This window comes from Seriola lalandi, unplaced genomic scaffold (assembly GCF_002814215.2).
Source record: "Seriola lalandi dorsalis isolate HSWRI2012SDOR001 ecotype SW California unplaced genomic scaffold, Sedor1 jcf7180002054956, whole genome shotgun sequence".
Classification (NCBI taxonomy): Eukaryota; Metazoa; Chordata; class Actinopteri; order Carangiformes; family Carangidae; genus Seriola; species Seriola lalandi.
In genome coordinates this window covers 2,414,848-2,436,838 of record NW_019525507.1, presented here as the reverse complement: position 1 = coordinate 2,436,838, position 21,991 = coordinate 2,414,848, and the positions used below count along the sequence as shown (strand labels likewise).

General features: G+C 42.4%; 1 protein-coding gene across 2 annotated transcripts; it reads right to left on the bottom strand.

Moving 5' to 3' along the window:
- Nucleotides 1–241: 241 nt before the first annotated feature.
- Nucleotides 242–21,828, bottom strand: tnk2a (tyrosine kinase, non-receptor, 2a). 2 transcript variants are annotated; one of them, XM_023395059.2, is made up of 21 exons: nt 21,595–21,828; nt 19,528–19,625; nt 14,726–14,888; nt 14,492–14,562; nt 13,843–14,049; nt 13,572–13,721; nt 13,265–13,360; nt 12,080–12,261; nt 11,801–11,927; nt 11,536–11,682; nt 10,697–10,791; nt 9,920–10,114; nt 9,006–9,112; nt 8,809–8,853; nt 8,455–8,690; nt 6,931–7,125; nt 6,135–6,799; nt 4,340–4,481; nt 3,938–4,033; nt 2,886–3,013; nt 242–1,676 (listed from the first exon to the last, which is right to left on the bottom strand). In XM_023395059.2, exons 3-21 carry the CDS (start codon nt 14,886–14,888, stop codon nt 1,670–1,672), a joined length of 3,054 nt encoding a protein of 1,017 aa, XP_023250827.1. In that variant the 5' UTR covers nt 19,528–19,625; nt 21,595–21,828; the 3' UTR covers nt 242–1,669. The 2 variants fall into 2 exon arrangements, with proteins under 2 accessions (XP_023250827.1, XP_087026807.1); XM_087170681.1 differs by having other exon boundaries at nt 9,021–9,112; nt 21,595–21,827.
- Between the last annotated feature and the right edge of the window lie 163 nt (nt 21,829–21,991).

The window sequence follows — 21,991 nt, the reverse complement described above, 5'->3', positions numbered from 1 at the left end:
TGTATGGAAGATCAAAACTTACTTACTGAAATAAAAACATAAATTACATATCGCCTGCTGTAAATTAAAATGTTGAAAAAAAGCAAAACTCGGGTTATAGGATCTTCCATACACTTGTGGCAAGACTTGCCACAGGTGTATTGATTTTTCTTTTTACTTTATCTCCTACCTGTCCAGCTCTGTTTCTTTAATATCGGCTGTTTGCTCAAGACATTGATGAAATAAACAAAGAGACATGGAGTTCTGAAAAGAAAATGACTCAAATTTCAATTTATTATAAAACAGTGGAGGCCATATTTGCATTTATAAGCTGCTCTGATTATACAGTATAATGCAGTCGGAGTCACATAAAACATTGTGACTGAAAGAGCTTACAGCTTACACACACACACACACACACACACACACACACACACAAACACACAGAAAACATGAGTAAGAATTAGATTTGCCACACTTGAGTGGGTGTTCTGAAATTCACTTACTTTTCTAATTTTCACTCCCTACACTGCATTTTGGAAAAGAGGATAATAATAATGTGACTGACGGCCTGTTAAAAGCCACGATAGCTGCAAGAATGAACGATTTCTTATTCATTATTTTTGTTTAGCTGCTGATAAAATCTCCATGAATGATCACACTTAACATCAATGTCTGGTCATCGCTGGCTACTAGCCTCCAGACCAGCGCTAAGCACACATGCACACACTCATACGCAGCAGTTGCCTACTTATTCAGATGGATGGCAATCAAGCTCTTCAGCATGTGTTTATGATTATCATACAGCAATCATTTTCTACTAAACATCAGCTTTAAGTTGCGTTACATATCTAATTTATAGAGGTTTAACTAAGTGCTCAATACCCTGTATTCACGAGGAGATGGTAGACACTGGCACATTGCCATTTGGCATCTTATTGCTTGCAATAAGATCTTTCATTTGACAAGGATACCCACGAGTCCTCTCGCAATTCACGTCTATTTAAAGCCTAGAGAGCTTTAAGACACAAATGATGCAGTTATGCTATCAGTTAATATCAGTATTCTTATCAATTGCACTAATTAGATAAACTGCTCATCATCTTCTGACCAGCAGTTAACAAAAATATCCACTTGTGTGTCGACACACTCAGTAAAGTGCGATATACAATACAGCATACATAAAACAAACGAGTACAACTATATCGTTATCTGACATTTCCCTGATTTTATATTGTTTTGTTAACAGCAAAATGGCATGGGCATCTACAGCCTGCACATACACATACACACACCTGAACACGCATGCATTCAGAGCGGATGCAATACTCACACCCACTTAAAGTTTGCGGTAGCGATCGGCGGAAACATAAATTCTCATTAATCGTGTAATAAAAAAAAAAAGAAAAAAAAAAAGACATAAATAGCAACAGTTCAAGTAAATAGTGTGACTCATTCAACAAGCTGCTCTGTTAGCTAACGATGAGCATGCGTCTGTATGACACAGGTAGTAGCGGGTATTCACAGTACATTAAGTGAGGCACATATACTGCCTTATTTTTCCTTCATTCATTAAAAAGCACGACTGCGTCTTGAATCCTTGCGTCGATGAGTCATCCGAGCATTTCAGTTTCAATCCAAGTGGCATCAGGTTCAGTTGTTGATTGTTGCTCAGTGTGTCATCCTGCTGTCACTTCCTGAGAGACAGACAGAGAGAGTGAGACGGTATCAGGTACGTGGTTATTAGCAAAAGCTACGATGTAACTGCAAATTCTCTACTGAAAAGTGTAAAAAAGAGAGAACTTTTAAAGCTGCACTAATAAAAACTAGAATTACCGCCTCACATTGGATGTTGTCTGCCTCTGCCACTCAGATTAGTTTCAGATTACATCCCTGTTTATACAGGATCATGTAAAATATGAACCATATGTTTGAGATTTTGTCATAATTGCTGTGTAAAGTCTTGGGTTATGGCAAAAAAGTGTTTTGTGAGGTCACCGTGATCTTGACCTTTGACTTTTAGCCACCAAAATCTAGTCAGTGCATCCTTGAGTCCAAGTGGACGTTTGTGCCAAATTTGAGGAAGTTACCTCAAGGCGTTACTGAGATATCGTGTCCACTAGAATGGGACGGACAGACGGTCAACCTGAAAACATTATGCCTCCGTCTCTGACTGTCGCCGTCGCAGATGCATAAAAAACAAACAAACAGCAGACAAAGCTACAAAGGAGAGTGGCATGGTTCTTCTCATGTACTTCTCAGTTAGAAAGCAAATAAATATGTAAAATTAAGATAATTTTAAATACAAGGAACAAAAGTTAAATAAGTGGTCCTGAAATTGACCCCTGAGGGACACCGTATCAGACTTCGCAAACTGAAAATGAAAAATTTGTAACTTACTCGTGAAATTAAGTTTCAAAGTAAAACAAAATGTGACAATTAGTACTGAGTTCAAGGAAATTTAATGTGTGAGAGAAGCTCAGGCGGCATGTCGGCACTCAAAATGAGTGTGTTCGCAGTGACAGGAGCACCAGAACGACAGGCAGGTGGAGGAAGAAGAGCAGATGGAGTGATATCATCATCCCATATGTGGCTGCGTTGTTAGAGGAACTCGGGAGAGAACTATTGCTGCATCATTATGTTTTGAAACTCAGCAACACATACACATGGGAGAGAAAACAGCTGTGATAAACTGTCCAGTGCTGACTGCCATACTGGTAATTGTCCACACCTACAGTTCAGAAGACTTACATACGAACCCAAAAAAAAAAAAAAATGGACAAAACCTGGATGTTTTCTTTTCTTTTCTGGTATGTTCTTTTATTATTTGATTCCTAACTGAAGCACATAATAACCAAGGCTTTGAAAAGTGTATTATAAAGTTTTACTCGTGTAGTTTTACTTACCTGTTTTGATGTGGTCCGTATGTGTCCAGCATGACTGTGCTGGCCTGTTCCAGGTTCCACTGGCAGCGCTTCAGAAGCTCCTCACACTCGGCTCTGGACCGCAGTCCCAGCCGAAACAGCTGCTCCACCTACAATACAGACAGCGAGGAGAGTATTTTTTATCAGGGAGGAAGGCAAGTTGTTGATTGTGGGCTGCTGTGTATTTTACTGTTGTATGATCTTGCTCATTTGCACTGTGTTTATATGTATTTTTAATTGTCCTGTCCATGTTGTAACTGATATTATTTTACTTCAACGTATGTTGTGAACATCTGGCCAGAAAAGGAAAGAAAAGAAGAACACTTTGCTCATCTATTTAGTGAGGCAGGTGCGTAGGAGCAGGATGGATGGATTTTGTTACGTTTCACTCGGCAAAACATCTGGACAGTGACAGCAGACCAGATGTTGTCACCCCTGCTCTGGACCCTTTACTTTTTTACTGCACATGAATCATAGTATCATCTGCAGTATCATCTGTTTTTGTAACGTGTGTACTGTAAAGAGTTTGTATGTGTGAACTCTCTTTCCTGGGAATTCTTACCGAAGACTCGTTTTACCCGGAGGGAAAATAGAGAAAGGCGCCAGGGTATTTCCCATTTCTGTGCTTCTGTGATTATGTAAAACAAGACTGTGGTATTTCTGGAGAATTCAACTCTCTTTTCTGGGGCACACACAAATTTGTGTGCTTGTGTGTCTGAGAGTTTGCATAAAACCAAAAATTATAATGATCAACATGTAAATAATTAATTCATTACAGTCTTTAGTAAAATTAAACTTGTGGTGGGAAATTAGTTTTTTCTTGTAAAATAGTTCCTAATTTCCAGAAAAATCACAGAAGAAACGTCTTCTCCATTTCATGTGTTTACTTTGTAGCAAATGTTTTTGTTTTTTTCTTCACTTTTTGTTTTATTTTTCCACCTGTTGACAACATCTACTCAAGGACACAACAGATGGATTATATTACCTAATCCAAAAATGAAAAAGTACGCAGCCAGACTGACATATATGTGTACCTTCAAATGGTTTATGGCCTGAGGGATGCTCCAGTTGTGAGTCTGCAGAGCGGCCTGACCCTCTTCCAGTGTGACACCATGTACTGCTCCTTGCACCTGCCAATCATACCATATTAAAGTTTAAAGAAACATGACTATGACCACTGGATTTCTTGTATTTTCATTTAAACAAATATAACTGCTCATATGAGGAAAAAAACTAAAAGTATTAGAATGCTATGTGCTCAGCATTCATAAAAATATCTTCCTGGCTGGCGATGACGGCAGGAATCATGATTGAAGATGAATCAAATGTAAAATTATTGTTGTAATTGTAATCTTTTGTAACGTGATGTTATTCAAATAAGGAGCAAAAAGGAGAAATATGCAACACGCTGTGCATTTCCTCTCACTCTCCCTTACCTGTGTGATGCTTTGATCCTGTTGCATGCTGGGAGCCGCAGTTCGCCCGTTGTTGTTGTTGTAGGAGGAATTTGGCTTGGCCCCGCCGGGCTGCTGCTGCTGCACCATCGGTTTGACAGCCGCCATGTTGGCTGCTCCGTATCTGATTAGCATAAAAACCACAGATACAAAATATAGTGATGTGGTTTTTATACTCAAGCGTGAATAAATATTTAAATAGATAACAGTGTTATTCTAGGAATAAAACTGCTCTTTCATTTGTGTTTTGCAAAGTCCGTACAACATGATAATAATAAATATTTCACGTTTTATAAACACATTAATTATGTATACGTGTATTTTTTATTTATATTTATTGACTGTCAAGGTCAATTAGCTAATGAAGATTGATGATATGAAGGAAATAGCTAGTAAATGGTCCTTAAGAAGAGATTGTCAAGATTGAAGCTCAGTTTAAAAGTTTGTTATCTTGGTGAAAAATCAAAAAGGTTTTAAAACAAGTGTTAATGACATTTAATGATTTATAACTGATTAGACTCAGATATATGTAATTGGTCACAGTTTGAGTCCGGTGTTTTATACTGTGGTTACAAAAACAAACTTGATTATACATTGTAGTTTGTTTTTCTCTAATTATAATATTTTTATGTTATCGTTTTCATGTTGTTCCCAGTTACTTATAATTTATTTATTATTGTGTGTTTTATAATTGTCTAATAAGATTGAAGAATTTAATTATTCACTGTGTTGAGCTGGAGTCCAAGTAAACAAACCGTGCTGCTTATTGTGCCCTGCAGACTGAGCAGCGAAGACAATGCGCTGAAAATATCTCCACGAGGTGACGTCACAGTCACATTGTCATGAAACCAACTCAGTAACGGAGGTGGATTAAACCTTTGTAAAGAATAAAAGGTGTTCTTATTGCCTGAGTGAACAACACTTCACAAGGAGAGGAATCCAGCTCAGTCAGTCTTTTTATTGAGTGATGCTTGTTCTCCAGGTGTTACGTGAGCGTTTGTCTGGTGTTTCTCGTATTTTCGGACCAATTAGAGTGAGCTGGCGAAGGTGTTTCATTATATAACATGCAGGAGTTGAATATGAAGATTTCTCATTGCCAACGAAACGATGCCGTCTCACCTTGCTTGAACTGAGTGACGTTAGTGGAAGTTTTTAAAAGGGGCTATTTCTAAGTTTTCTGTGCTGCTGCACGTCGTGTCTTGCCGGATGTGGGTGGAATTTCTAAATTGAAGAGCTTCAGCCACTGTTGTCTTTATAATACAAGAGGTTATAAAACGCCCCCTGAGGAGTGCTACTTCTTCAGGGCGTATTGGAGGCGACAGTGAGTCGCTTTCGGAAAGTGAGGAGACGGCTGGGGCTAGCTGGTTAGCATGCTAACTTCAGAAGAAGAAGAAAAGTTGCCATTGCTTTCCACAGCTGGAGACAGCTGTTGGTGAGTAAAGGATTGAAGTTTGATGCTGAACATTTCTTCTAGACTGATGAGTAACCAGCTGTTAATGCTAATGTTAGCTATGTAGCAATAGCTAAACTTACAAATAGCTCCTTTATTGTGGCAAATACTTCAAGACTCACTTTGGCTCAAGTTTTTAAAACAAGAGAAGCTAATAAAGGAAAACTTTAATTGAAATGTTTTTACTCTCAGTATTGTAGCCATTCTCGCTAATGCACAATGCTAATTCTGAATTATTGCTGCCTATGTTGTTGTCCAAATAAATACAAATTTTACATCGACCATTTGAAAAGCTTGTCTGTAATTCTAAACGAATATAAAACAAACCTTTCCAGAAAAGCTGGTCTCTCGGGCAGCGGGGCGGGAGCAGAGCTCTGGGGGCTGTCAATCAACGAGGACAGGCCACGTCCCTCACGAAAGGCGAGAGGTTCCAGTAAAGAGCCGGAGGAGTAGGAGGAGGAGGACCTGGGAGCTGCGAGGCGTGAAGGATGGGATGTGGCTTGAGGCAGGGAAGAGGAGGAGGAAGGGGAACTGGAGGACAGGAGGGGACCCAGGAGCCCAGACGCCCGGCGAGGGGAGACGGAGAGGGGAGGAGGAGGCAGCACCACGGGCGAGGAGGAGAGCGGCGGCACCAGCGGGAGGGGAGAGGAGGAGCGGGAGCCTGGCTGAGAGAAGGCGTGGTCTCTGGGTGGGATCTGGGGGGGCGTGTCCTCCTCGTCCCCCAGAGATATGGAGCTGGAGCGCGCCTGCGGGTGGGGGTTGCGGCTGGAGACGCCGTGTTTGGAGGGACGCAGCGGGGGGACGGGGCTGCGGGGAGGCAGCACAGGGCGGTCCTCGAAGCAGGAGGTGAAGGAGGAGGAGTAGGTGGAGGAGGGGGAGGGAGGAGGCAGGCAGATCTGTCGGTGTGGGGCCAAGGGAGCCAGAGGCATCGGGAGGGGGGAAGAAGGGAGGGAGCGACCGGTTGCCATGGGAACCTGCAGCTTCACCATCACCTACATCAACAGAGACAGACAGAAATATTAGCTCAGAATGAAAAACGTGTCTGTCTGCGCTAAAAGACAAAATCAGTCTGGAGCCACATTTACTTTATGATCACTGTGATTGAGTGCACGACTTCCTCTACCTCTCTCTGCAGTTCTTGAAAGAGGTCAGCTGATTGCGACTCGCTCCTGCCCGCAATACCACCACCGGGCGTGACCGCGGTTTCCTCTGTCAGTCCCCTGTTGATAGATCGCACCTCCTGGTCCTCCTCGAGCTCTGCAGCGACCTCGTCGTACGCCGGCTGAGGCAGAGGCCAGTCCAGGATGGAGGGAGTGTCCTGAGGAGGAGAAGTTACAAAGACGATACGGGACATATTGAAACGAATGGTGATGTTTCGACAGTTTGGTCAAACTCCACCAAAACACTAAATCATTCAGCCACAGCTCGGCAGAGAAGATCGAAGGGAGACTGAGGCTCTGTGGTGGAATTAATGTGAAACCACAAAGTAAACCACTAAAGCAGGAGCGTGCACATGATCAATCAGTGATGCGCCAATCCATCACGCTGCACGGGTCTTGTGTGCATCCAAGGAGAAAGAGGTTATTTATGACATTTCTAGGCCAAAGGCTCGACCACCGCCTTCAGAGAACGCGTGAATCCATTGTTGTTGACTGGTGTCGCGCATTTCATGCTCTTTTCACGCTCTTTTCACGCCTTCTTGAGTTAATGTGATCGAGAAAGATGTTTGATCGGATAGTGTGAGAGGTCTTAAAGACCTTTGAAATGCTGCACGATTGCTTCGTGCGGGAGTCGGTTGTGGTCAACATCTGGAAAAATCACGTTTGAAAAAGTGAATATAAAAGCCCCCCCCCCTTTGCCTGTCGTCAAAGTCAGACCCCTGGTGTGGTTGTTAATCAAGTCACGCCTGGCAATTGAAAGTGTATTTATTTTTAACTAGAGGAGGAAGCACACAGATACTTAATGTGAGTAACAGTACTCAAATAATACCACACTCCATTACAAGAAAAAGTTCTGCACTGAAAATCTAATTTGAGTAAACATATATAAGTATAATAAGGAAGATGTGCTTAATGGGGCAACATGTACGTTTCCTCTGCTGCTGGTCGTGGTTTCTTGCTGGGAGCAGGTGGTGGCGATTGTCCCTTGAAAAGAGCTTCGGCCGTCGTGTTCACAAAATGATGAGCAATATGCCTTCGCAGCGCTACGTCTTCAGGGCAGATTGGAGGCTACAGTGAGTCGCTATCGGAAAGTGACGAGACGGGCCGTGGCTAGCTGGCTAGCGTGCTAACTTCAGTTTAAGGAAAGAAGTGATCGAGACAAGACTGGTGTTGGCTTTCCACAGCTGGAGACAGCTGTTGGTGAGTACTTCTATATGCTGTATCAGTAAATTATTAGTACTCATGTTTTAGTCTGTAAGCAGCATTTTACTGCTGTAGCTGCTTGAGGAGAAGCTAATTTTTAAGTATGTTGTATAAACCTGCAAGTAATGATTATTTTCACTATCAATTAATATTAATCTCCTGACTATTCTCTCAATTAAATGATTTCGGTTTGTAAAAATTCAGAAAATAGTGATATCACAACTGCTGAGAGACAACAGTGCAGCCTTGACACTGTTTGTAGCTGAGTAAATGTCTAATTATACCTTCAGTGTGTCCTCATCCGGCTGCTGCGTCTCAGTGAGCGGCGAGGGCGTGGTGGAGCTGAAGCTGTCGTCGGTGAAGTCGATGAGCGACACCTCGCTTTTGGCCGAGCGCACACCGGACGCCTCCCAGGGCCGGAGCTTCAGACCCAGGGACACTCCCAGCCTCTTCAGCCCCGACGACGCGCCGGTGTCGTCATCGTCGTCGTAATCGTCCATCACCGAGTCGTAGAATGGCTCTACACGCACACACACACACACACACACACACACACACACACACACACACACCAGAGTCAGAAAATAACAGCAGCATGTATTTAGAGGTCAGGAAAACACCTGGTGTGAAAAACTTACTCTTCAGCAGAACAGCAGGCTGAGGTGGACGAGGGGGAGGTTGCTCTGATAGACAGAAATATGATGTTACACTCCGATTTAACGAATGAGTCCAACAGGAAAGTGAGCACAGTTTTCTATTTCATCAACATTTTAAACAAAAGCAAACAAAAAAAAAAAGCAAATTTACAAAAACTTTAAGAAGAAAAAAAAAAAACCTCGGATATATTTACTCTTGGCACGGTTGGGAAGTTTGGTCGGTCTCGCAATACCCGAGTCCATTCCAAGCACATCCGGGGGGTCCATGGGGTTCCCCAAATACAGACTGGAAAATAAAAGCAGATTTAATGGATTAATGTGGCAGTAAATTCATTCAACACACTCACTTCCATGAAGGCTACAAAGCGGGCCAAGCCATAGACCAGATGACTGCAGCCAATAAATACTGTTTGTTACTGACCTATAAATATACTCTTGCTAATGTCATTTCAGGCTTTTTTTCTGGGCTTGCAGACGTCACAGGAAGCTCTGGATGTGAGTGTATTTAAAAAAATTAAAAATTAAAAAATAAATAAAATATATACGTATGCTTAAGAACAACAGGTGGTGCTCTGCTGCGCTCCAGTGGGGAGTTATAGCACAGGAAATGTTACAAAAGCACACACACATGGTTCAAGCTTAATTACACAGCATTTAGTGGTATAATCGAGTTTGTTGCTTATAATGAACTGTTTTTATATTGTTAGTCGCCACTTTATTAAAGGGAAAACTAGATTTAGATAATGTAGATCGGTTGTTTAAGATATATCTGAGAGGGTCACAAGATGATTAAAGGAATCATCTGCTATTTCTACAGAATAATGTCTTCATGTATTCTGATTGTTTTTGCCTTATTCTTCCTGAAACACTGGATTTACTTGCTCCTCTTAAAGTCAAGCAGACATCGCTTTAGTTAAAGGGATCGTACCTCATGGAGGAAAACAGTCAGACTTGCAGAGTTAACACAGTGTTGTAGTGGAATATAACAAGCAGCTTAAATTGAACCCGAGAATAAAAACTTCGATCAGCCGTTTTAATTGAAGCTACAGGGATGAAGCCGCGGTGGCGATGTTGATGACTGCGTAGTATCAACCTGTCTATGCGGTCTGCGTGTCCCCAGCTCCTGTGAGGGTCCGTGTCTCCGTGTCCCGTGTGGATGAACGAGTGTTTGAGCGGTCGGCTGATGTCGTGGGCGGACAACCCGGCGACCGACGTCACCACGTGACGGGGAAACTGACCGACACGCAGCGTCCGCCTGCTCTGACCTCGCCACCAGTAATGCTCTGCCCTGAACACACACACACACACACACACACACACAGATACATAGACATAAAAACAACACAACAGTGAGGACACTTCTCTGTTTACCACCTAACATCTCAGACTGCTGCAGTAATTCCTATAATATGTATCATCATATTCTACTAGTGCAGATTAAATTCAACGATAATAGGATTTTCCTGACTATAACAAACTGTCACATGAATACACTTATATAAATGACAGTGGAAATCCGATAACATCTTGTTAAGTTGTGCGCTTTAATTCAGGCTAAACAGATGTGTGTCTGTTCCATCAGCAGGAGCCACAATATTTCTATAATGAGCAGTAACGAGACAGTAATTACAGTAATTCTCCACAATGCAAAGAATCCAGTGTCAACAACTGATGCATTTGTTGTGCTGCAGGAATGACCTTCGCTTTGCACTGACAAACACACACACACACGCACACACACACACACACACTGCCTTACAAACCCAGTTGTTCTGTATAAATGTACAAGAATGAGGCTGAAGCGACGCCGTGACATTCCTCCAGGGAAGCTGCATGCGTTCGCTCGCAAACCCGTCACACACACACTGACCTCCCCTCTATGATGGTGATGACGTCGTTCATTTTAATCTCCAGCTTGTCTTCCTCCTCAAAGTCCTGCAGGGCCCTCATGTCCGTGGGCATCGTCTGCAGAGCACAGGGACACACACACACACACACATGAATAATGACTGATCACCAGCGGCATCACAGAGACAAAGAGAAAGAAAAAAACTAAAAACCCTTCATGTCATTTTGTATAATGGTGATTTATCCGTTTCCACTTTATTGTCCTTTATTCGTCCATGGCGTGACTTTGTTTTCTTTCTGAGCTGCTAAAACACAATTATTTGGAGTGGTCGATTTAATTAAAATTAAATTGTGTCCAAATTTGGGAGTCTGGAGGATTAAGTCCTGGACCTGGAACCGGTCCTGTTTGGAGTCCGGGTCGGGGACTCGCTTCCTGACATTTCTCTAGTGTCACGTCTCTGATAATGGCAAAAAAAAAAAAATCTTTCTTACAAACTGCTGATTTGTTCTGTTTGGTGAAAATGATGAACTGGTTGCCTTGTTCAGAATATCAATAGAATTTAGCAGATGTGATTAAATTCTTTGCTTTTTAGGTCTCAAAACTCATTATTACTTATATTTGACTTGCACGGCCTCATTCACTGACCCTTACCCTCCTGTTACACTCAGACTCATTTAAATACATGCTAAACTGCACGAATACATGATAAATTGCAAACTAACAAAATTTCAAAACCTACAGTTTGAGCTGGTACAGTGAGCTTGCTGATGCTTCTTATGGTAACAACCCAAAAAAACTTTTAAGATTTAAGATGCAAAAGCTTTTATCAGGTTTAGTTTTGAGTGAAGCTTGTGTGCCACCTCCAGCAGGAAGTCTCTGAGGGCGATGAAGGTCGGTCTGTCCTCGGGTTTGGGGCTCCAGCACTGCAGCATGACGTTGTAGACGTCCTGAGGACAGTCGTCTGGTTTGCACAGCCTCTCGGCCTCCACGTCCACCTTGTGGAGGATCTGCAAACACACACACATACACACACACACACATGCATAAAAAATAATAACATGCTGAAAAATGGATTAAAGCTTTTACTATGTAAGTTTTAATGATTTTGTGTGCAAATGCATGTACCTGGCTCCCATTAAGGCCCAGCCACGGCTCCTGTCCGTGGGTGAACATCTCCCACAGAGTGACCCCGAACATCCAGGTATCAGACGCGTGAGAGAAAGTACGAGACTTGAGAGACTCTGGAGCACACCTGCAGGGAAACAAGGACGAAGAAGAGAGACGATGTGAATGTCAAAGCTTTTAAAGCTGCGGCGAGATTTCGGAATGAGTCACAGAACCAGGTGAGCAAATTACAGCTTAAAAACTACAAATTATTCTGTGGGAGCAGACGCATCTCCTCACCATGGGAAGGGGATTTTGTGGCCCTCCTCCATGATGTATTGGTCGGTGTGTGTTGGCAGCGCCCTCATCAGGCCGAAGTCTCCGATCTTCACCGTCTCATTGGTGGAGAGCAGCACGTTGCGGGCAGCCAGGTCTCTGTGGAGGAAACGCTTCTGCTCCAGGTAGGCCATGCCACAGGCCACCTACACATGCGTATACACACACAGACAGGAAGTTAACCAAACACACGTACATATACGCACACACAACACGCTAATGATACAGACGGTTCATTACTAGTTCATGTGACTTGTGTCAGATGGTGACAGATTATGTGACAGTGAAGAAAATTTCCAATATGAAATCAGCTAAAAATAAAGTAGATAGAAAGATAGAAATAGATTTCTTACGTTTGTTTTCAGTCTTCGACAATATTCTTTACTTTCTTTACTTTCTTTACTTAATTTGATCAGGGACAACATGAATTTATTAACATCAGTAAGATGTAAATGTGTCAGGCGGGTTGATGTTATAAATTTAAAGAACAAATACATATCTGAAGTGATATTGTTCTAAAGAAAATGGGTCAAAATAATAATGTCAGACATTTTCATACATTATATATTAACTTTGTCTTGATTATGTACAGTATAGGACTGCAACTAAATTATTTTCATTATCGATCTTTAGTTTGTAAAATATCAGTAAATACTGAAGAATATCCATTAAAGTCCAAGATGACGTCTTGAAATGTTTTGTTTTGTCCGACCAACAGAATAAAACCCAAAAATATTTAGTTTAACGTGATATAAAAAAGGAAAATATATATATATATATTCGAAAGACTGAAAACAACATCGTTTGGTCATTCTTCCATCAAAAATGTGATTATCAAAATAGTTGCCAATTACTTTTAAATTCAATCAACTAATCGATTAATCAAACCATCACTGCAGCTCTATTTCTGTTTGTTTCTTTACTTTGGAATTGTGTTTTTTGTCATGAGCAGAAAATTAAAAGAAACTCAAACTTCAACCGAAAATCTGAGGATGAAAACATCAGGGCTCTGGTCCAAACTGTTTCACAAACATCTGGGCACTGAACCAAAGATGTGATGAAATTAAAGAAAAAGAGGAACTTGTGGGTTTTCACTTCAACTTTCTCCCGTCTTTGTTTTTCTCTTTTCCTTTGTGAGTGTGAACGGACCTGCACGGCGTAGTTACAGAGGGAGGAGATGAGGATGTGACCCTGACGCTTCCTGAGACGATCCAACAGGGAGCCCAGAGGGGCCAGCTCCGTCAACTACACACAAACACACACCAACACATGCACAGAGCTCAGTATATTCATATAAAGTGAGACTAACCCATACAGAACTAATCTAAACGCTGTACGGGTTTGTGTGTCCTTAATGAGGAGGACACTAAATACAGGAAGTTGAAATATGTAAGAAAGTCATTCTGTGTGTGTTTATACATGTACATGTTTGAGAATTAGTGTGTGTGTGTTTCACCATCTTCATGGGCTGTGTGAGGACGACGCCGTACAGCCGGATCAGGTTCTGGTGGCTCAGTGAATGCATGGCGTTCACCTCTCTGATGAAATCATCCAGACCGTCTGAGTCTAACACGCCTGCCTTCAGACACTTCACTGCCACGGACAGCTGGAGGGACGCAGAGGGAGAGGTCACATCAGCTCAACACAAAGCTGAAAACACAGAACCAGTGGGGTTTTCTTTTTATTCTTCTTCCCATAATCCTCTCTGCCGTGTCTCTGCATCTCACCACTATGCCGTTGGGACCGGTCCACTCTCCTCTGCGCACCACTCCGAACGTGCCGTCCCCCAGGCGCTCGAACAGCTGCAGCTCCGACTCTCTGATCAGGCAGGTGAGGGAGGCTCCCGGCTCGCTAGTGGCCGGGGCCTGGGTGGATGACGCCGCCTGGGGGAGGGGCTGCTGGGGGTCGGCGTCGGATCGTTTCACCGGGAACACCTGCCAGGGAAATACAGGTTACAGGTTTTCATTAATACCACGCCACCTTACTCTGACTGTCAAATTTACGGTTTAGGTTTGCGACTGACAAAAGCATCCGTGTGTGAGTAAATATTCTGATTTTAAAAGATAGTTTTTGAAAGAAATAAAGGCTGTATATGGCTGTAATTCTTCCACATCTCTCTTCTATCCACACCCTGTAACCGTGTGAGCGACACATTGTCAGCCTTGAAATATCTAGAGAATTAGCTCAGCTGGTGGTGAGATATTGAGGTTAGGGAGTCAGAGAACAGATGTGTGTGTGTGTGAAAAAAAGAAAACAATTTGATATTTTTTGGATCCATGTGAGGAAATTTTCCCTCTCAGAACGCAGGATCAGCACTGGTTGTAACGCTGCCTGTGCAATGCGAAATATTTGTGACGTGTGAGTGTGTGTTTGCACCTTGCTCATCCAGGACTTGCGTTTATAAAGGGCTCTTCTCCTCTTGACCGCCTCCCACAGCCTCCGTTGACCTGAACAATCACAAGCACAAACGTTGAAAACACCTTATATATTCTAGTGGATTCATGCTGGGGATTTACAAAAGGCTCAAATAAACTTGAACTTCTCTGTGTATATTTATATATTTTCCCCCAACACTGGGCTTCGTGCCAGGTGTAAGGTAACATGACCTACCCGGGCGCCCCATGCCGATCTTCTCCAGGTCTTCGTTCTTGACGTAGTCGAAGTGGGAGAGTCGCGTGACGTTGAGCTCATCGCGGATCCGCAGGAAGTACTGCTGCAGCTGGACGTCTGTCAGCAGCTCCAGCAGCCACTCTGTCCCCTCCTCACTCTGCATCTGCACGCACACACACACACACACGCACACACACACACATTTCACCTGTGTTACTGCACGTTAGGACACGTTCAGTGTTTGTTTCCTGAGCCTTAGTTGTTTACAAGACACAATTCTAACCTCGTTTTAAATATTTAGCATGTGATGCTAATGGACACTGCTAATGGACACACTGTAATGTGCAGGGGAAATGGAGAAGCTAGCGTCTTGTTGCCGTGCATCATTTCATGCAGGGCTGCAACTAATGATTACTTTCATTATCGATTAATCTACCAAGCATTTTCTCGATTAAGTGATTAATCCTCTTGTTGATAAAATGTCACAGAAGTGTCCAAATGTCTTTTGGCTTTCCAAAGATATACAAATTATAATGATCTAAAACTGAGAAAAACAACAAATGCTCACATCTGACAAGCTGGAAGAATTTAGGGACTTTTATCTTTAAAAGAACGACTTAAAAGATTCATGATTATCAGTCGATAGTTGCAACGATCGACTAATTAATTAACTGACCAATCGTTGCAGCTCTAGCCGGAGGATTTATGAACACGAGTTGGATTAAAAGCATCAGTGTTTAGTGCGGTTACTCAGTGGGATGTTCATGGACACACACACTACATTTTATTTCTTGCCTAAATACAGGAAAGTTCAGCCTCTGACACTTTTACAGCTAGCAGTGGGTTAGCTTAGCTTAATTAGCTTAGCATACAGGCTGCAAACGGGAATTTTTAACGTGCTGCTTAATGAGCTTTAGAGATGCTGGTAGGTGGGTGTTGTTAGCTTTGGTTAGAGCCAGGCTAGCAGTTTCCCCCTGTTTCCAGTCTTTTATGCTATGCTAATTTTAGCTAATCGGCTGCTGGTTCTTGCTTTATATTTCGCGTACAGACATGAGAGTGGTATCAACCTTCTCATCTCTCTCTCAGAAAGAAAGCAGATAACCTCATTTCCAAAATGTCAAATTTAATTTGTCGCCTTAGGGTCGTTTCTCACATAAACACCTGCCACAAACAAACACTAACGAAGGTATCGTATGTAGTGAGCAGGACGTTTTACCACAAAATAATTAACATGTCATTGCTCCCTGGTGGACGAACTATGTAACTACTATGTAACCTTGGAGGAGATAAACAGTCCTCGGTCTAAACTGGTAAACAGACAGTATCACAGGTAGACATCGCTTTGTTTTAAAGATAAAGAATTAAAAAAGGCTGGAAACCGCCGCACTAAAAACTTCATCCAAACTGAAATCAGATCAGATTTTGTCTGCAGTTGCCACCCAACAATAAACCGCATCAATGCACACACACACACACCCAATAGAAAATCTCCATCCTGGCTACAAAACTGAACCCCCAGACTCCCGACTGCGCAGACACACACACACACACACACACTCGGCATCAACACACAAACATGTACAGAACAAACGAGTGCGTGTTCACCCACAACTTCAGACTTTACCATTTGTCCCCCGACACTTTCCCTGATCCTCCTGTCTCTCTCCTCTTCGTCCTCATCCTCCCCCTCCTCCTCTCCTCTGGTGTAGGGGAGTCGCTGGTACATATAGCTCTCCCCCATACTGTAACAGCTCCTCTTGTCCTTCGCCTTGTCTCTGTCTCTATCTCTCTTTTTTTTTTTGGCTCTCCTTTCTCTGTCTAGCTGCTATTCAGAGGAGGTGTTAGCGAGAACGCCGTGCTCCCCGGGCTCCGAGTCTAGTTTTGCTAATCTCCTCTCGGCTCCATGACCTTCTCTGCTCAATCGATACGCGCATGCACACACAAACACACCGGGAGGCATTTGACGCCACTCTCTCCAGTCGTATCACCTAAAGCTATCTATAAACCGTCTCCGTCTTCCCTCCCACTGGTTTCTCTCTCTCTCTGCTGACTCACGACTTCCTGCAGCGTCGGACACCTCCATACTTCCCCCTCTCTCTCCATCTTTTCATCCCCTCTCTAGCTCTCTCTCTCCATCTCCATCCTGGCTCAGCAGCCGAGCCCACACGGTCTAATGTTAAATAATTCAGCAGCTCTAACAAGAGGATGAGAGGGAGAGGGAGAGGGAGAGGGAGAGGGAGAGGGAGATGCTGGAGGAGGGAGGGGAGAAAATGTAGATGCAAATAGGTGGACAGATGGATTGGTAAATGGATGGATGGTCAAGCCAAAATAATAATAATAAAAAAAAAAGATAGTTCCCAGCATGCGTTTGAACGATGCAGATGGTTGTCGTGCTTGACATCAACCCAAATAAAGCATAATATTTATGAAGGGATGGGAGGATAATGATATGCTATGTATGGCTGATCTGAACTGATTTCAGGATCAGGATCTTTAAAGAAACGATTGCATTAATTAATAGAATAGCAGATTATATTGTTAATTGTTTAATTACTTAAGTCATTTATTAATTAAGTGTGAACACCCACTGGTTCCAGCTTCTCAGCTTTTCTCTCATTTGTATCATTGTAAATGTATAGTGTTTGTGTTTTGGGATGTTTGTAATTGTCATTTTTTAAATATTTTCTGACATTTAATAGAATAAAAAATTAATCCAGTAATTGGAAAAAATTTGCAACAAATTAGTGTATGATGAAAATACTCATTAGTTGCAGCACTAAATCCATCATTTATGGCCTTTATCAAGCAGAAAGGTAAAACAGCTGCTGGTTTTAGCTTTTCAAATGTGAGGATTCGCTCCTTCTGTTGTAAGTTAAATGTTGTTCGGGTTTTCAGCTGCTGATTGGACAAAACAAGAGATTTAAAGATGCCGCAGTGGGCTCTGGGAAGTTGCGTCTGGCAACTTTATTCAATTTTATGAACTAAATCATTGATCAATTAATCAAAACGATAATTCAGAGGTGAAACAATAATTAAAGCAGTCATTACATGAAGCCCTTTTTTTTATCCATGACAGTGGACGGTAATGTCAGACTCAGTCGATCCACCGTTTTCTCAACAACTACTGGATGGATTGCCATGAAATTTTCCACACACATTCCTGGTCCCCAGAGGATGAATTGCACTGACTTTGGTGATGTACTGACTCTTCATCTGGCGCCACCCTTTGACATAAATTTCTCAAGAACAATTAAATTGACAATTTTAGTGCCATGAATTTTTGTACAGACATCCATGTTGCTTTGATTTGTGGCATTCCTGCTCCCATCACAGAGCCAAAATTACCAGGGTTTCACAGTTTGGACGGTAGCCTCTTAAACATTTCTTAGGACCAAGGACTCCAGCTGAGGACATTTAGACTCATGACCTCAGTATTATTTCTAAAATGAAGGGTCTGGCCCTGGATATCAGGACCATGTTTGGGTACTGACTGCACAGCTCTGTTAGTAACAGCTGGTACAGATGTGGCCTTGACTGAATGTAGTAGATGTCAGAGACACTACATCATTAATCGTGCAGATATTGTAGATTGTGATCAAATGAAATAATGACAAGAGAGAGATACACATGACAGCAAAGACAGGCTAACTGGTGCACGAACTGCAGCAGCCACTGCAGTGTGTGTATGAAATATACGCCTGTACATTTCATATATATATATATATATATATATATGTGTGTGTGTGTGTGTGTGTGTCTGTGTGCTCGTGTGGCCTGAATGAGCACAAAATCAGAGCTTTCATCTCAGCGTGCACGTGTTGTATCGAGGGCGATGCTCTAAAAATAGAGAAACTAAATTTAGCTTCCATTCAGTGGCGTGAAAAGTGAAGTGGTGTGAACAGAGCTGCCTCACTCTCCTCTCATCTCATCTCAGCATCCAATACCTGAGACTCTCAGACACACTCATGTTTCCCTGTATGATGTGGATGAGGATTTATTCTGTGTTTTCCGGCTCACTGCCATCTGCTTTGACCACTGGCTAATTACAGACATGCAGCACTTCTTCAGAGCAGAGTTCCTGTAATTTGGTACCAAAGCAAAATGGAGAGGGAAGATTCAACAGTGGCTGACCCGCAAATGTTAGAAAATATAGAAGAAATGCCATTTTTACATTTAATATATGACATGAGGAAAACAGAAACTGTGTCATTTCAGAAGCTGGAACCAGAGAAACTTTGGAGTTTTTCTTATTGCTTGAAAAAAATAATCGATTGTCAAAATAGTGTCTGAATAATTTTCTGTCCATCCACAAATTGATTCAATGACTAATTGTTGCAGCTCTTCAGCCTCTGGCCTACAATAGAAAAATACTTTACAAAAAAGGGAGTTTTTTAATACAATCTGGCCATGAGTAAGAAATTAGTGCAATTAAAAAACAAAAAAAAAAACATTTTTCTTCTCATCATTAATCTAACACACAAAAAGAGAGATTCTTTGGTACTTGAAATTTCAAATTTGCTAATAAACCAATGAAAATACAGAACAGATAGAGATTGGTATTTTGAGATATGGATGTTGCAGAATTGTAATTCCTATATCAAGGCTTGAGATTAGTGTGTTTTTACTGTAACTGACACTATCAGGGTGAGTGAGGGTGTTGCTATTTTATTCATACTGACACCTAAGACTGACAACATGCATAAAAGTGTGAATTTGTACTTTAAGCGTGAGAGAGTGATGGTAGTTATCATTTACAGAAGAAGTGGGGATGCACAGTGGAGGCCACAGTGTGTTTGTCTCACCCTGTCTTCTGGTGGATCAGGGGTTAAAGCTGCAGTCAGGAGTGACTGAGGTCACTGGAGGTCACCTGGAGAAGGCCATGGATGGAGGGACCCCTCATCTACACACGCACATAATGACATGAGAAAGAGAGAGTCAGCATTTCATTTCAGAAACATGCACAAGACATGTATCACTGAACTGAGAGAGCGAGAGAGAGAGAGAGAGAGAGAGAGAAAATGACAGGGAGGCCCAGAAACCCAAATTTAATCTTGTCCAATCAAATTGTGAATAACCCAAAACAAAACCCTCAAAGTGAAAGTTGCCTTCCATCTGTTACTATAAAGAGAGCAGCACAATAATTCACAGCTGTGACCTGACTGGGAAGAAAAAAAAAAAAAAACTGAGAAGTCGGCGACAGAGAACACAGACTCAGCCGACTCGGCCTTTGCCAAAAAGAAACAGGCCACCACATGGGCAGACCTGGCAACCCGGCGAGAACAGGCTGTGTCCATATTATCACTGCGGGGAGGCTCAGACTGAGCTGCTGTCAGATGTTCAAGACAAATGCCAAAGTCTCAAGTCGTTGAGAGCGAGTCAAGTTATTTCAAGACGGTTCGAGTCTGAGTAACGACCACGGAGGTGATACAGTATTTGGATATTTTTTCATCATGTCTTAGCTGAGATAATATACTGTATATGAGACAGAGTTTTCTCCATGCTGAGGCCTAATGTGAATATACAACTTGCTGTCTTGTGTAATTTGTATTAGACCTCGCCTCAAGTTAAAGAGGGCAGCGGTGGCCTAAAGGTCGCCGGGTCAATCTCTGGACTGGCAGGATTCAATCTGGGTGGGAAATGTGAAAGAGGAACACTCATAAAAAAAATCCTCATCAACGCCCTTAATGATCAACACGTAACCGCTATCCATAACTGACGCCAGCAACGACTCCATGTCATACAGCAGCTCAGAGCGCTGTCTGTCTCCCCCTCCGCCTCCTATTGTTGCTGAACAAAAGCATCATTCAAACTGTTCCCTGTACTCTGCTGTTAACCATGTCCGACAGAAACAAACTCACCAGCATCAAACTGTTGCATGTTTCTCCCTCTGTGATTATAAGTAGCAATCAATCAAAGCGACGTGATGTTTTCTAATCATTTCTTTTGTTTTCTCGCAGCCTCGAATCTCTCGTCTGTTGCTCTTCCTGCAGTTCGTCCTTTTCTGAATCACATCTTTAAGGATAGAGGGTGTTGTACAGATTGTAAAACCCCTTGAGGCAAATGTATGATTTGTGACATTTGGACATATTAATAAAATTGACTTGATTTGACGTGGCGTGACCAGAGAGCACAGACTGATGTGCATCTTTTCTCTGTGTCTTCACCAAAGTCAAAAAACAACTTATTATTGAAGACACATCACCAGATATTTCTTTAATTCATGTGCATACAACTTTTTATATTTTGCTTCAGAACTTCAGTAAATCCATACTACAGTTTCTCTTCTGCCGATGTGCAGAAAGCTTTGACATTAAATCTAAAGTGCCTTAATGTTGTAAAATGAAAATTACGGATAACAACTTGATTTATTTTTGTTTAAAATAGTTGATATACATTTACATTAGTGCACTGAAATACAGTGTAATAAAGGCCAGTGCACGTGCGCATCTGCAGGGATGTTTAACATGTTGAATGTTGATGAATATAAACTAAGTTCCTGTCAAATGAGGACAGACGGGGGGAGAGAGGGAACCAGAGGGACACAGAGGGAGAGAGGACCGAGGGAGGGTGGATGTAAAGAGATGCTGTTTCTCGATTGAACAGATTTAATTGATCAGGCTGCTGCTTCACACACACACACACACACACACACACGCACTCAGTCTAAAGCTGATTAGCCTGCCTCAGTCACGTTAGGTGGACACCTGCCTGTCCGTCACAGGAAACATCTCCACGTTTCGGCTTTGTTTTCCCTACAAGAGTTTAAACTTTACTTATTTATAACATTGTGTTTCGGTGTGTATCGTGTCGAATCTTAAAGACAGAAGCATTAAAAGAGGCTCCAGAGAAGATAACGCCGGTTTACCGACCTATGAAGACGGGCTTTGTGGGAGGAAAACACTCCCTTCCTCCGGTCGGTCCTCGCTCCCTACGCCGCTCTCAGCTGTTGAACCCCGGCGGGAAGTTGCGCTGTTTATCCTGGAATCACGTAAATTCACCGGATCCGTTATCTCTCTCTCTCTCTCTCTCTCTCTCTCTCTCTCTCCGCTCCGTTAATTCCGGGACGCTCCTCAGTGCGCTCGCCGGAATTTCTGAGCGTCACTGTGCGTAATCTCAGCACGCAAACACTGGAGAGCGCTTCGGTTAACGACTGACCAAAATAAAGGCGCTTCCTGTTTTGCAGAATCAGGCTTCAAAATAAAAGCGTAGGTTCAAGGCGATCAGTGTCTAATTAGCAACAAGTAGCCCGTAAATAAAATTCTACTT

Coding starts and splice junctions, on each gene's coding strand:
- tnk2a (XM_023395059.2), bottom strand. CDS start 14,888: ATGCAGAGTGAGGAGGGGACAGAGTGGCTGCTGGAGCTGCTGACAGAC. Junction 10,115..10,696: donor ATCACCATCATAGAGGGGAG/GTCAGTGTGTGT, acceptor GTGTGTGTTCAG/GGCAGAGCATTACTGGTGGC. Junction 4,482..6,134: donor AGACCAGCTTTTCTGGAAAG/GTTTGTTTTATA, acceptor TATGCTAATCAG/ATACGGAGCAGCCAACATGG.